The sequence below is a fragment of the Aphelocoma coerulescens genome, unplaced genomic scaffold, assembly GCF_041296385.1.
Source record: "Aphelocoma coerulescens isolate FSJ_1873_10779 unplaced genomic scaffold, UR_Acoe_1.0 HiC_scaffold_78, whole genome shotgun sequence".
Lineage (NCBI taxonomy): Eukaryota > Metazoa > Chordata > Aves > Passeriformes > Corvidae > Aphelocoma > Aphelocoma coerulescens.
Window position 1 is genome coordinate 809265 of NW_027184064.1, and position 13158 is coordinate 822422.

General features: G+C 42.8%; 1 protein-coding gene across 6 annotated transcripts in view; it reads right to left on the reverse strand.

Annotated features, from left to right (window-relative positions):
• JAM2 (junctional adhesion molecule 2) overlaps positions 1-13158 on the reverse strand; it is a 44084-nt gene that overhangs the window by 10013 nt on the left and 20913 nt on the right. For 5 of the 6 annotated variants that reach the window (XR_011147428.1, XR_011147427.1, XM_069000227.1 and 2 more), the window contains exons 2-3: positions 3176-3241; positions 340-453 (exon numbers count right to left, since the gene is read on the reverse strand). Coding sequence is in view for 3 of the 6 variants with exons in the window: in XM_069000227.1 (XP_068856328.1) it covers positions 340-453; positions 3176-3241 (180 nt within the window). In the remaining 3 variants the exon portion in view is untranslated. Of the gene's footprint in view, positions 1-339; positions 454-3175; positions 3242-3700; positions 5898-13158 lie in introns of those variants that run through there. The other variant, XR_011147429.1, reaches the window with a different exon arrangement.

Here is a 13158-nt window from a genome sequence, read left to right on the forward strand (position 1 = left end):
TTAGGGTAGGAGTGCAGAGCCTGCAGTAGTTTAGGGGAGTTTACATCTGCATGCAATTTCATTGTTGAAAAATCCCAAGGAATCTGCAGTGCCATTTTTATTAGTCTTGAGTTTTATTATATTTAACTTCATTAAAAAGGTAACTCATAATCGACGATTTTATAAAGTAATGTCTTTTTTTCCCCAGAGAAGAAGAATTCTTCTCAAAATGATAGGTCTTCTATATGAACAGTCAAGAGCCTTCTTCAGTCATTTTCCTGGTGTTGTTCCCCAAGAAAAAGTCAATAGCTATGCTAGAGAATGATATGTTAAGCCATCCATCTGCTTGTAGTACTGTACCTGTAAATTCACTATTGTAGTAGACAAATGAGACTCCTTGAGACTGGATTTTCTTCCACTCTATTCTTAAACTCATCCCTTTTGAAAATTTGTGTTTGCAGCTAAGAATAGCCTCTAGAGGGAGGAAAAAAAATAAAGACAAAAGACAAAATTGGAGAGTTTAGTATTGTGTTGGTACACATTCAGGCTCCATGAAATTCATGTTCCCCCTTCAAAAGAACTTGTGCAGTCAGCAATGGCCAGATCTACTTCTCAAAGTGATGCTTCTCCAGATTTACACAAACACAGGGGGAAAAAGAAACCAGTAATTTTCCTATACTTCAGTGGCCTTTGGACCAAACTTCAGATGCTGGGGACTAGATATCCCCATGCTGGATAGGGTTTATTACTTTCCCCATCCAACATGGGAATATCTAGTTCATCAATTACATTCTTTATTACTACCCTCATTTTAGTTTAAACATTTTTGAGCACCCCTTAAAAAAGGGACCCCGACCCTGTTATTAACAATATTTTGTGAATTACCATTCTGAATTCAGTATCACTAGTTTTTATGTTTTAATGTATAACTTAATTTAGATGGAAAACATTCCAGTAAGATGTCTGAAGAAACAAGCGCAATATAGACCTTGCTACCTGTAAGCTACTAATTTTCCAATACAGGCCACAGTATCAAAGAGCAAAAGCCTTTATAGTTTTGGCAAGGCCTGTCTAGCTTTCATGACACAAACATGCACTGCTCAAACATAATCAACCATCATCCCCCTTTCCAGTCTCAGCAAACGAGGCTGGAAGGCAATTAAGAGCTACTGACAGATCTACTCACTTGCCCTTCAGAGTCTGATTTCCTAGGTCTGCTCTGAAAAGAAACAAAAAGTCAGGCTGGTAGCCTTGGTGATACCTCACAGGGGGAAAAAATGTCCAGACTTGGAGGAAAAAATGAGGCAGGAGGGCATTCCTTGCCAGAAACATGTTACATATGCACTGGCCACTTCAAAAAACATGCTGTGCACTCAGGAAGTCTGAGGTTCCTGACTTCAGCTTGAGTGGATGGGTGGAGGCTTCCTGAGTCTTAAGATTTGCTAGTTTCCTTTCCATTTTGTTTTTGTGTCCTTCTAACAAAGAAAGAACATCATTCAAGCTCAGCTTGCTTTTGCTACTGGCCTTGTGACAGCTGGCTGGTCTAATGAGCTGGTGTCTATTAGCTGACACAGAGACAGCTCAGCTGAAGTGTTCTCAGCTGAACAAGTCTCGAATGAGCTGCCCCTTTCTTGCATGCCATGTGTTTTTGTTTCAGAAAAAACCCTAGCACTAATGCCCACCCACTAATCTTATTCGGAGAAAAGGAATAGATGGAAGAAAGGGAGCGTGCACAGAACAGAGACAACATAATAAAATCCTCCTTAGTTATAGCTCCCCTCTCCCACTTTTTCCTATAGTAATGGAGTCAGGGAGAGGTATTTTCCAGAGCAGGTGTACTTGACTTGCATTAAGGTAGGCCCACAGGATGCTGTGCATCAGCACTGGTACTGCTAGGCCTGCAAAAGCCCTCTGGAATTTTGGAGAGGTCTGCACAATGTTTAATTTGGATTTATATCTGATCTGGAGGCTATAATTGGTGATAAAATTATAGAATATCTCAAGTTGGAAGAAACCCTAAGGATCAGTGAGCCCGACTTCCTGCTCCTTGCAGAACTACCTAAAACTAAACCATGACTGGGAGTGTCACCTAGATGCTCCTTGAGGCTCTGTCAGGCTTGGTGCCATGACCACTTCCCTGGGCAGCATGTCCCAGTGCCTGACCATCCTCCTCTACAGTAACAGGAGTTAGAGGGAAAAAGGAAAATGCTGCACTCAGTGGAATAACTACATCTATCAGCCCTACCATCCATTAGCGCTGCTACACATGGGGAACTTGGCTTGGCATCTGGGCTGTGCTAAACTGATTTCATTCAATATACAAATAACAAAAGAACAAAATGCAAGCCATATACCATATAAAAAGACAGAACCTAATCAAGCTTTAACATTACCTGAAGCGTTTCTCTCTGCTTTTGCCTGCCTTGAGCTCTAAATGTATTGTCAAGAGAAGAATACTTAACAGAAGTCCAGATGACAGCTTTAGAGACCGTTAAAATATTTGATTATTACCTCAAGAAGCTGAGTAAGGTTTAAAGCTCAGAGAACAGTTTTTTAAATCCCAAATTCCCACCTCTCTCCACTCCAACCAAATTCAAAACCAAACCCACATAACCCACAAACCTCACACTACACTACACCCCTTTCTCATCTACCCATCAAACAGGTTTTCTTCTTTGCCTCTGTAAGTTCTCCACCCCATTATTTGAAGTAATTTTCTATTTTATATATGATACATACATATATAATTATGTAAATAACCATTATAGCTACTGACAAGTAAAAACAGACATTAAATTATTGTTACTTGTAATTAGCTAACTTTTAACTATTCTCTCTAGTCCCTCACTTTTCTGTCTTGTAAGATATTTAATACAATGATATTTCTCCTTTCCATCAGTTCCCATAATTTTGTGCAGAAGGAAACCAGGCAGAAGTTACAGAACTGACAAACAAGTCATAGAACCATAGAACAGGTGAGGTTGAAAAGGATCTCTGGGGAGCACCTAGTTCAACCCCACCTTGAGTAAGAGAAAATGGGGACAAGACAAAAATAACACAGAGTCAGTGGAGAGAGCAGGCACAAGACCCCTCAGGAAAGAGGAAGACAACCTCAATACTGGCACAGGCTCTGTATACATAGTTTACATGTATTGTGTATATGTTAAAAATTATCACACCAATGCCCATACCGTACCCTTAAACTCCTCTGCTTTTACATTTTTGTTATCTGTTTCAATGGAGATTCCAGACACATCAGGATCTGCAAGGGGACAGCAAAAAAAAAAAACAATTCAGCAATAAACATTGTGATTTCATATGTCCTTCAGCAGTGTCATGGTTTAGCAGCTACCAGCAGTATTTTTGAGACTTTCTTACACTGTACAAATTAGAAATTGCCTACTAGAAAGAGTACAAACTAAGAGCTAGACCAGGACTGGCCTTGAACAATTAATCTTTTTTCTCCAGGCTCTGGCATCTGTAAAAAATAAGTAATATTTTTTTTACAACAGCATAATGATATTTACATGTAAGAAGTTCTATATAAACAGTAAATGTTTTATACTGCGATAATGTTTCAGTCTGTTTTTAACTGGGAGACATCTATTAATCCCCAAGTGTATGTTCCATTACATTCTTACTACAAGGCATGCACGTTTGCTGAAAAATACCACTTACAGCTTCTACAGGGTAGCAGGTATATACAGCAGTTGGCAATTACCTCAAATTCTTGTTGAAATGGGAAAGAAAACATTAATCCATATTCATCTAGTTTTTACTCAAAGAGAGAAAAAATCCCCACACATTCTTGGATATCTCGTCGCATTCCACTGAGGGGGAACTTCAGGGAGTTCTTTTAAAACAGATGATCTAGGATGGAATTAAGCAAAACGAGGCAAGTATTGTATCTGAGAACCATTAATTGGTAGTGAAAAGGATGCTGCCCTACTAAAGAAGAATGGAAAAGACAGAAAAGGAAGAAGGAGAAGGAAAAAGAATGGGGAGAGAAAGAGAAAGGGGCACAACGGAAAGAAAAAATGGGAGTTACCACCAGAATTTCAGAGTGTGCTGTCAATGTCCATCTGGCAGGTTGTGCATGCATGTTTCCTGGTGGGGGGAGCCTGTGTGGCTCTCAGAGCAAAAGTGCAGTTCCTGCATCGATGGGAGGCCAGACACAAGGTGAGTGGGCACTTGGGCAGGATGTACGGAACCCTGGACAGGGTCATGGTGGGTTTCATGGTGACAGGCTAGATCAGCGACGCAGGGTTGGAAACTGGTGGCTCAGGCAGGAACAAGGCAGGCAGGGCTGAAGCAGGTAGGGCATTGGGCAGGAACGCAGGGAGGCAGAACAGGCAACAGCTGGAGCAGGTGAGGGACATGAAGTGGTAGGGCACACAGGAGGTGGTCAGCAGGTGTCCAGCCAGTGAGAGGGAGAGCGAGCAAGCGAGGGCTAGCAAGGGCCAGCGAAGGCAAAAACGGGAACAAAAGAACCAGCTACTCATAGCAAAATGACAAAAAGCTCTGAAGCTTGTGACACAGTTACTTTTATACCCCCTGGCTCCTCCCAAGGTCTGCAATGCTGACAGTAGACCATTGGCCCAGTCCAACATTCCGCTGCAGCCCATCGGTGAAGACCATTTGCCATCTGATTGGAGAACCTCTCTGGAGGTCAGTGTCATTGGTGGTCTCCTACTGACTGCCTGTTACACCTGAGATGTGAGATGGCTAGGCGAAGTCTCCCGAGAGACAGGGCTTTCCATCTTCTCCTAGCTGCCTTCTGCAAGTAGCACTTGTGCAGCCCCTCCCCCATATACCTCTGGTAATTTCAAACAATGTTGAGACAGAACTCAAAATTAAATTGGCTCCTCATACTCATGTACTGAGAACACTGAAATTCCAGAGAGAACAAGTGAAATAACCACTAGATCTACATCAACCCCCCACCCAGCTATCAGAAGTTGGTCACAGGTATTACGATTACTACACATCAGCTAGCAAGTGCTTAACAACAGCTGAACACAGTTCTTTACACAGTTTTTTTACACAGTTCTTTACACACAATTTTTTTTCCCCAAAAGCATCTCAAGTTCCCTTGGTTTAGGACTAGTTTTGAAGACAGCATGGACACTTCTAATGCAGTCCATTTCCTCCGTCTGCATCAGCCAACTGAACAATTGCTATAGGGGTACTGACAAGAACAGAATTGCTTTGCATCAATGTTTAGAAACTTGACTTGGTTAAAAACAACTTTCTTTTCACTGATAGAAACTAGGTAAATAGCAAGATTAGACTTTCTTAACCACACAAAACCTCCTTCATCCATCTCTAAAGAAATAGTTTCCCTTTCCCCTGCTTAATGGGGGAAGAGTTGCATACACTCTAGCAGACGGATATCTAGTCTTGACCTGAAAACACAAACAAATCAACAATATCTTGCTTCATATGGCTTTCTTCTAACAGTTGATTACTTCTGTTGAAGTTAGTGCCTCATCTCTGCCTTGAGTGAACCCATTTGCGCTTTCAGCTATGGGTTCTCAGTGATCAAAGTTAACATGCTGTTTTCTTTGTTTGAAGGTACCATCATAGAATCTTAGAAAGGTTTGTGTTGGAAGGGATCTTTAAAGGTCATCTAGTTCAAGCTCCCTGCAATGACCAGGAACATCTTCAACATGAGTAGGTTGTTCAGAGCCTCATCCAGCCTGACCCTGAATGTTTCCAGGGATGGGGCATCCACTATCTCTTTGGGTAATGTGTGCCATGTTTCACCACCCTCACTGTAAAAACTTTCTTTTTCGTATCTATTCTGAATCAATCCTCTTTTAGTTTAAGCCATTACCCCTTGTCCTAACACACAACAGGCCCTAAAAAGTTTCTCCCCATCTTTTTTGTAAGTCCCTTTTAAGTACTGAAAGGCTGCAATAAGGTCTTCTCAGAGCCTTCTCTTCACAGGGTGAACAACCCCAACTCTCTCAGACTGTTTTCATAGGAGAGGTGTCACATCCCCATGATCATTTTGGTGGCCCTCTGGACTTGCTTCAACAGGTCCCTCTCCTTCCTGTGCTGGGACACCACAGCTGGATGCAGCACTGCAGGTGGGGCCTCAGCAGAGCAGAGAAGAGGGGCAGAATCTCCTCCCTGCCCTGCTGCCCATGGGGCTTTGGATGCAGCCCAGCACACAGGGGATTTCTGGGCTTCCAGAGCACACGGCCGTGGCATGTCCAGCCTCTCATCAACCAGCACCCCCAAGTCCTCCTTGCAGGGCTCCTCTGGATCTGTTCATCCCCCAGCTTGGATTGGTATGAGGGGCTGGCCTAACCCAGGTGCAGCACTTTGAACTCAGTCTTTTTAAACCTCATGACATTCCCCTGGGACATTTCTTGAGCTAGTCCAGGACCTTCTAGATGACATCCCATCGTTCAAGGGTGGCAACAGCACCACTCCGCTTGGTCTCATCTGCAAATCTGCTGAGGGTGCGTTCAATCCCTTTGTCTATGTCATTAATGAAGACATTAAACAACGCTGATCCCATACACCATAGTACCCTATCACAGTTTTCTTCTCAATTAAAGATCATTCCTTATGTTTTGTGCCTTTCTGGCACAACAGAGGGAATTCTTCATTCATTCTGTTCCTATGTCTTTTTTCCTCCTCAATTTTCTAGGTTTTTTTTCAGTATCCTTTAAAAATACGAATTGCAGTTGTACTGGTCTCTATAACCACTGCCTCTGAGTCATGGAGCAACACTCAGAATTGCTATCTGACACCCTGGCACTGTAGCAAGAGTTCAGTTATTTATTCACTGTATACTGTGATGGGTTGACCTTGCGTGGCTGCTGGACATCCACACAGCTGCTCTTTCACTCATCCTCCTCAACATGACCAGGGAGAAAATACGAGTAAAAAGCTCATGGGTCAAGAGAAAGACAGAGAGTTTAGTTAGCAGTTACCATCACAGGCAAAACAGACTCAATTTAGGAAAAAATAATTAAGTTTACTGTGGTTTAAAATAGAATACATGCAGTAGTTGTGAGAATGAGCTCATCTCTGCTGCTCCTTCCTCTGCATGGTCTCCCCTGCTCCAGCATGGGCTGCTCTCTATAGGTCACAGTTACTGACAGGAGCCTGTTCCAACATGGATTCTCTGTGCTGCTTTCCTGCTATCTCACATCCCCTTCCAAATACATGTCCAACAATTCTTGTGTCTAAAAGAACACAGCCTCACACCTGACATCGTAAAGTGAATTTTCATGTGTGCACATTACCAAACAATACAAATTGTGTGTAACTATCCTGTCCATAATATATTTTATCATCAACTTTGTTACCCCAAAAAGAGTTATACATCAGAAATTTATAATATGAAAATAAATAAGACATGAAGAATTCTAGCAATGACATTTATGTACTCCTAGCATACTGGAACAGCAAAAAAATATTTGCACTACAAATAGCACTTGGAAATTTTTTCCACCCCTCCAAGAAAGAAAACTTTCCTACTAAACTTTAAAGAAAGAAAGAAAAAAAATCCTGTTTATAAGCCCCCCTCATACCCTGCTGAAATGAGGAGGGAACCATTTCTCCAGCCCTTCCCAAAGCAGTTCCTGCAAGACCATATAGAGCCCAGCTCCTTGGTTTTGTTCAGGCTTGGTCTAGAATAGCCTTAAGTCAGCAATTTTCTTTTTAACCTATTATGTCCTATTTAGATTTGTGGGAAAAAAATTACCCCTAACTTTTACCCAAACCCTGTTTCTAGAACAATACTCCTCCCCTCTTCCCCCATATTCTAGATGCCAATAGTTATCAAATCACATTTATCTATTGAAATATAATCTTCCTCCATTAATGGGAGGAGCATTTTATTCTGAGACTGACAGCAGCTAACACCTGTTAACATTTCAAAAGGAAGCCTTTCTAGGTCTCCAATATGTGGATAAAACCATTTATAAATTATTGGCACATCAACGTCTTCTGCCTGGACACAAAACAGCTCAAGTACATGCAATTCACCAATGTATTACATTCACTGTTTCATGAGCCTGGAAATTTCTCTCCTTCTCATTAATACAGATGTCATGCAGCTCACTGTCATGATCAAATATTCACAGAATATGAAGCCACAAAAGGAAAAACACATTTTATGACTTCTGGAGCAGGACCATGGTATGTACTTTTCACTATGGAAGTCATTACAGAATTACTTTGCAAGCTTTGTATTGGGAGCTTGCAATTGCATGAAGTCTCCATATTTACCCTTACATCAAGGGATTTATAGAACACATGAAGATTCTATTATGCAATACAATTAAGTAGAAAATATGAGAAAGAGGGGGAGAAAGGGAAAGAAGCTCAACATACACACAGCCCTCTTCCTCATACACACAAACCACACATATCCATGACCCTTGTCAAGAAGCTGTAGAGTCCAAACAGTAACGTAAGGTGGTGCAGGGACAGCTGACAAAATTAAAACCATTATATACTCTGATCAAGCAGAAAGATAGGAGAGGTCCTTAAAGCTAGAGCATCTCTTCCTTTAGATGTCCTTCAAGAAGGACCTCTGCCAAATATTCAGAATCCAAGTCTTCAGCTTTGGATTTTAATTCACCATATAAAGAGCAATAGTGAAAAGATGACATATTACTGTACCAGTAAACCTTTTATTCAGGCTGCTTTTTAAAGACCAGGAAAAAAAAAATAAAGCTGCTTTTACATGTCAGTAACTATACTTGTTTAGAACTAAACTCCAAAAACCCACACTTTCCAGTGGATAAACACCCATAGCCGTAAACTGAAACTACTAGCTGGAGGAATCATTAAGGAAAAACGTATTAGTCAAATCAAAACAAAGGAAACAATGTGCCTGGAGGAAATTACATGAGAACAGAATCAAAACAAAGTTATAAGTACAAGAGAAAAAGCAGTCTTGCATTTGTTTTGTCAAGTTCTAAACAACAGGTGGTCTAAAGCAAAGCTTAACAAAGGGTTTCCGAGGATACTGTAAGTTTAGGAAGTCCATCATCTCAGGAATAAAGCCAATTCTCTTACTGAAATCCCTTAAAGAGAATAGGAAACTAGACATCTGTTTGGTGTTAGCATCCTTCAGACGTGACCACTTCAGGGTAAAGCCTCAGTGATACGATTAGGTGCTGATGCAAACTTCTCAACCATGGAACTACCTACCACGAGGCACTCGATACTTGGAGTTTTGCCGCTGTCACATCATTTAAACGCATCTGTTTTGGCTCCCTTTTTGCCATACTTCCTAGCAGAAGTAGTCCACAGACTACATAGTCCATTGTAGATATAAAAATGCTGCTAGCAAGGATTTTCTTGCTATTTTCTCAGTCCATGAGAGACTTTTCTCTCTCACAGAAGAGGGAGTAGAGTATGTAAACAACCAAACACCTGCAACCTTGAAAAGTCTTGTTTATATATAGTAGAAAAATATTTTGATAATGGATATTTTAGGATTCTAGCCAATCACCCCCAAGGGGTGGCTAATCCTTGTCCAATTAGACTATGAAGAAAAAAGTCTATAAAAGAGTTTGTAAAATAATTAAATAAATCAATCTTGCTGCACAATTCCTGCCTGCTGGATCTTCTCTCCTCCTCCCTACGGCTGTGGGACATGGTAATATACCCTAGGGCTTTTTGGTTTTTTTCTTAATAGTCCATAAATGGGGAAGGGGAAGGAAAAGCTGCCTACCTTTGGACAGGATTTGTTATGAATTACCAAAAACCACCCAAACTAGTACCTCCCATTCTTCTTAGTAGTCCAAGATGTATGTGGCTGCTACAACCCAAAGGCTACCAACCCTGATTAGAGTGGCATCAGCAGGCTGGACCATGTTAACTCCGACAGCTGTTGACAGGCACCCAGGGCTCAGACCCATCACTCTTCCCACCCACACTCCTGTCAGGGTCTGTGTTAAGTAGCCTTCCCCTTCCTTTAGTTCTGCTTGGTGAACATCAACCTCCAGCAGGCATGCTGGAGAGACACTGGGAGTATTCACAGCCTCTGCTGGAGTCTCCTGAGCTACCCAAAAAACCTGGTGATTTAGGCATCAAAACATAACCTGAAATAACTGGAATAAACTCAGCTTCATTGTGTGAAGTCAGTCACATGTCAGTATGGCCAACCATGTCCTGTGGGCAGCAGGGGAGGGAGGGAATTCTGGTCCTCTGCCGTACTCTGGTGAGACTGCACCTGCAGAGCTGCTTTAAGCTCTGGGGTCCCCAGCATGGGAAGGAGATGGACCTTCTGTTGGAGCCAGTCCTGAGGAGGCCACCAAGTTGATCAGAGGGATGGAACACCTCTGCTGTGAGGAATGTCTGAGAGAATTAGGATTATTCAGCCTGGAAAAGAGCCTTATTGCAGCCTTTCAGGGGCTACAAGACCCCTGGAGAGGGACATTTTACAAGGGTATGTAGTGACAGGACAAGGAGGAATGCCTCTAAACTGAAAGAGGGCAGGTTTAAATTAGATATTGGGAAGAAATTCTTCCCTGTGAGGGTGGTGAGGCACTGGAACAGGTTGTCCAAAGAAGTTTTGGATGCCCCATCCCTGGAAGTGTTTAACGCTGGATGAATCTCTGAGCAACCTCGTCTAGTGGAAGATGTCCCTGCCCATGGCAAAGGGATTGGAACTAGATGAGCTTTAAGGTCTGTTGCAATCCACTCTAAGCAGAGAAGAGCAAAGGGAACTAACTCTCTGTGAATAAAACTGATAAAACACTGAAAGGTTCGAATATACCCAAAGAGTGTGATTAAAACAAAATGAAGTTAGATATTGATACCAAAAAAGTGATATATTATATTTAATAGTAAAGACGGAGGGAGGGAGGGAAGGAAGGAAGGAGGAAGGGAGGGAAAAGAGGAAGGGAGGGAGGGAGGAAGGGAGGGAGGCAGGAAGGGAGGGAGGGGAGGGCCAGAGAAAATGACAGAGATTAAGTAGGAACATACAACCACTTCTTGGGACCCAACAATGTCTCATTGCTTCCCTCCATCTGCTCTTCTTGGTGGTGGGAGTCTCCCGCTGAAAAGTATAGAATCCAATGGATTAATACCCATTTGGGCAGGTGGGAACACACAGGTACCTCCCTGAGGGGGAGGGGCAAGTTTGGCACTGTCCCTTGCAAGACTCTGTATCTGTTGTATCATGTAATATCACATGCAGTGCTCTGGTGCAGAGTCTGGGGACCCCTTTGGGGGGGGCCTTTGATGGACCATGACACCCCCTCTGCTGTCCCATAGATGTGGCCTTCCTGGGGTGGGAGGCCCCACAGCTGGGCCAGTCTGCCCAGCAGATGGTGGGCATTCACTGCATCTGGCCAGAGGCTATGCCACACACCCAAAACCTCTCCTCCTCCCCGCTTTGGTGTAGGGATCTGTGTGAGCCTAGCAACAGAAAAACCTGGGGCTGTGGCTTCCATCCCGATGGTGCTGGGGTGGGCCATGCTGTGGATGCTCTTCCAGATGCTTTGAACAATAGTGTCACTTTTCTTATCTCTATTTCTTGGGTGGTTTAACTCACAGCTCAGGGTTTCAATCAGGAGGCCCATCCAGGGTGGGCTTCGGTAGTGCAGCGTCATTATACACCTTTGCTATAACAGGCAAAAGTCCTTCATGAAGACGTTTAAGCCATGAAACATAACATTTCAGTCTCCAACAAGGTTGCATCAATCCAAACCATTCTGTGACCCATTCTGTGATTAAGTAAACAACATAAACACGGTGTGAAGACCTCAAATTTTGAAAAAGAGCTAGAAGAAGTTATCCCACATCGTTGGGGGGAAAAATAGGCAAAAGAAACTCAATTTCAGTCACTCAGTTACCTTAAGTTACAAAATTTCTTGAATCTTAAAGAATAGTAATAGAACAAGATTTACTTTGGTCAGAGGTTACCTGATTCACGAATAAAACCCTTGCATATCTTCAGCCACAGAAAACAAACAAAGGAGGAGTCTGAATGGAGGGTCTGCAGGGTGGGAACAATAAGCCTATCTAAAACCAGATGTGAGGAGCGAGTTTAACAACCATGGTGTACTGCATAAAGGATGATAGCCTAAGAAAGAAGGCACATTTTCTGGCTGGACAGATAAAGGGGTCTAAACCACAAAAGGAGCTTGAAGAGCTTCTCAGCCACACCATCACTTATGTGATAGCTGTCAGCAGTCATGTTTTGGAAACTGCATGACTTAAACACAGCAAGTTTTGCTAGCTTTCCCTCCCCTTTTTTTTTTTATACAAACCCTCACCTAATTCCTGTCAGATTCCTTTATTCATGGTGAAATGGACTAGGTTTTTGGAGGAAGGAAAAAGTAGGAGCAGAACGATGCAAACAGTTAAATCTAATATTTGCTTTGGCTTCTCTTTTGGAAGAGCAGCTATTACAAAATTAAAATTCTGTCTTTACAGCTGAGTATCTGACACACACAAAACTGACCTTCCCCCATCCCCAGAAAAACCAAAAGAAATTCCCCAAAAGCATTTTCCCTACCTCTAGCCCAGGCTTGGAACCATACAGAATGGAGTAAATCATAGAATGGTTGGGATTGGAAGTGAGAGGAAAGCAAATATCTTCGCAAACAATTTGAGGGGTGAGGGTGTTACATCTTTGCAATGGGTCTTAATGTCTCTACTAACTTTGGGCAGCAGGTTGGTTGCAGAGACCAGACAGCTTGGCTCTTGAAAGACATGTGGGTCTGCACAAGCATGAACGTCTGAACTTGGGGGTAAAATAACAGGTTCAAGGGGGGAATAAGTGGTTTGGGAAGGCTGTGCCTTCCCAGTACCTCTGCCAATGGAGAAAGGAAGAGGGTAACTTGCAGCCGTGAGCTCAGGACAAAAGGAGGCTGTGCCCTCTGAAACCTTGAGAGAGAAAATCCCACAGGCACGTGCCCTGGTGGACTCTCTCCCTTTATTAGAATAGTGTTGAAGGACTCCTATAGGAGTGTGTTTGCTTTGGTTCAGTCCGGGTCTCCCCTCTATGTTCTTTAAGTTTGGTGTACCCCAGTTGGCACCCCCCCATTTTATTAAAATCACCCTATATGACAGTTTTGTCTCCTCCCAGGACCCTGTCTGTCACTCTGGCACCCCTCCCAGGCTTCTGGAAAGTTCTAGCCAGGGGGCCAGGTGACTGGTCCTGGGAAAGAAGTCCCTCCCTTTCCCTGTTACAGT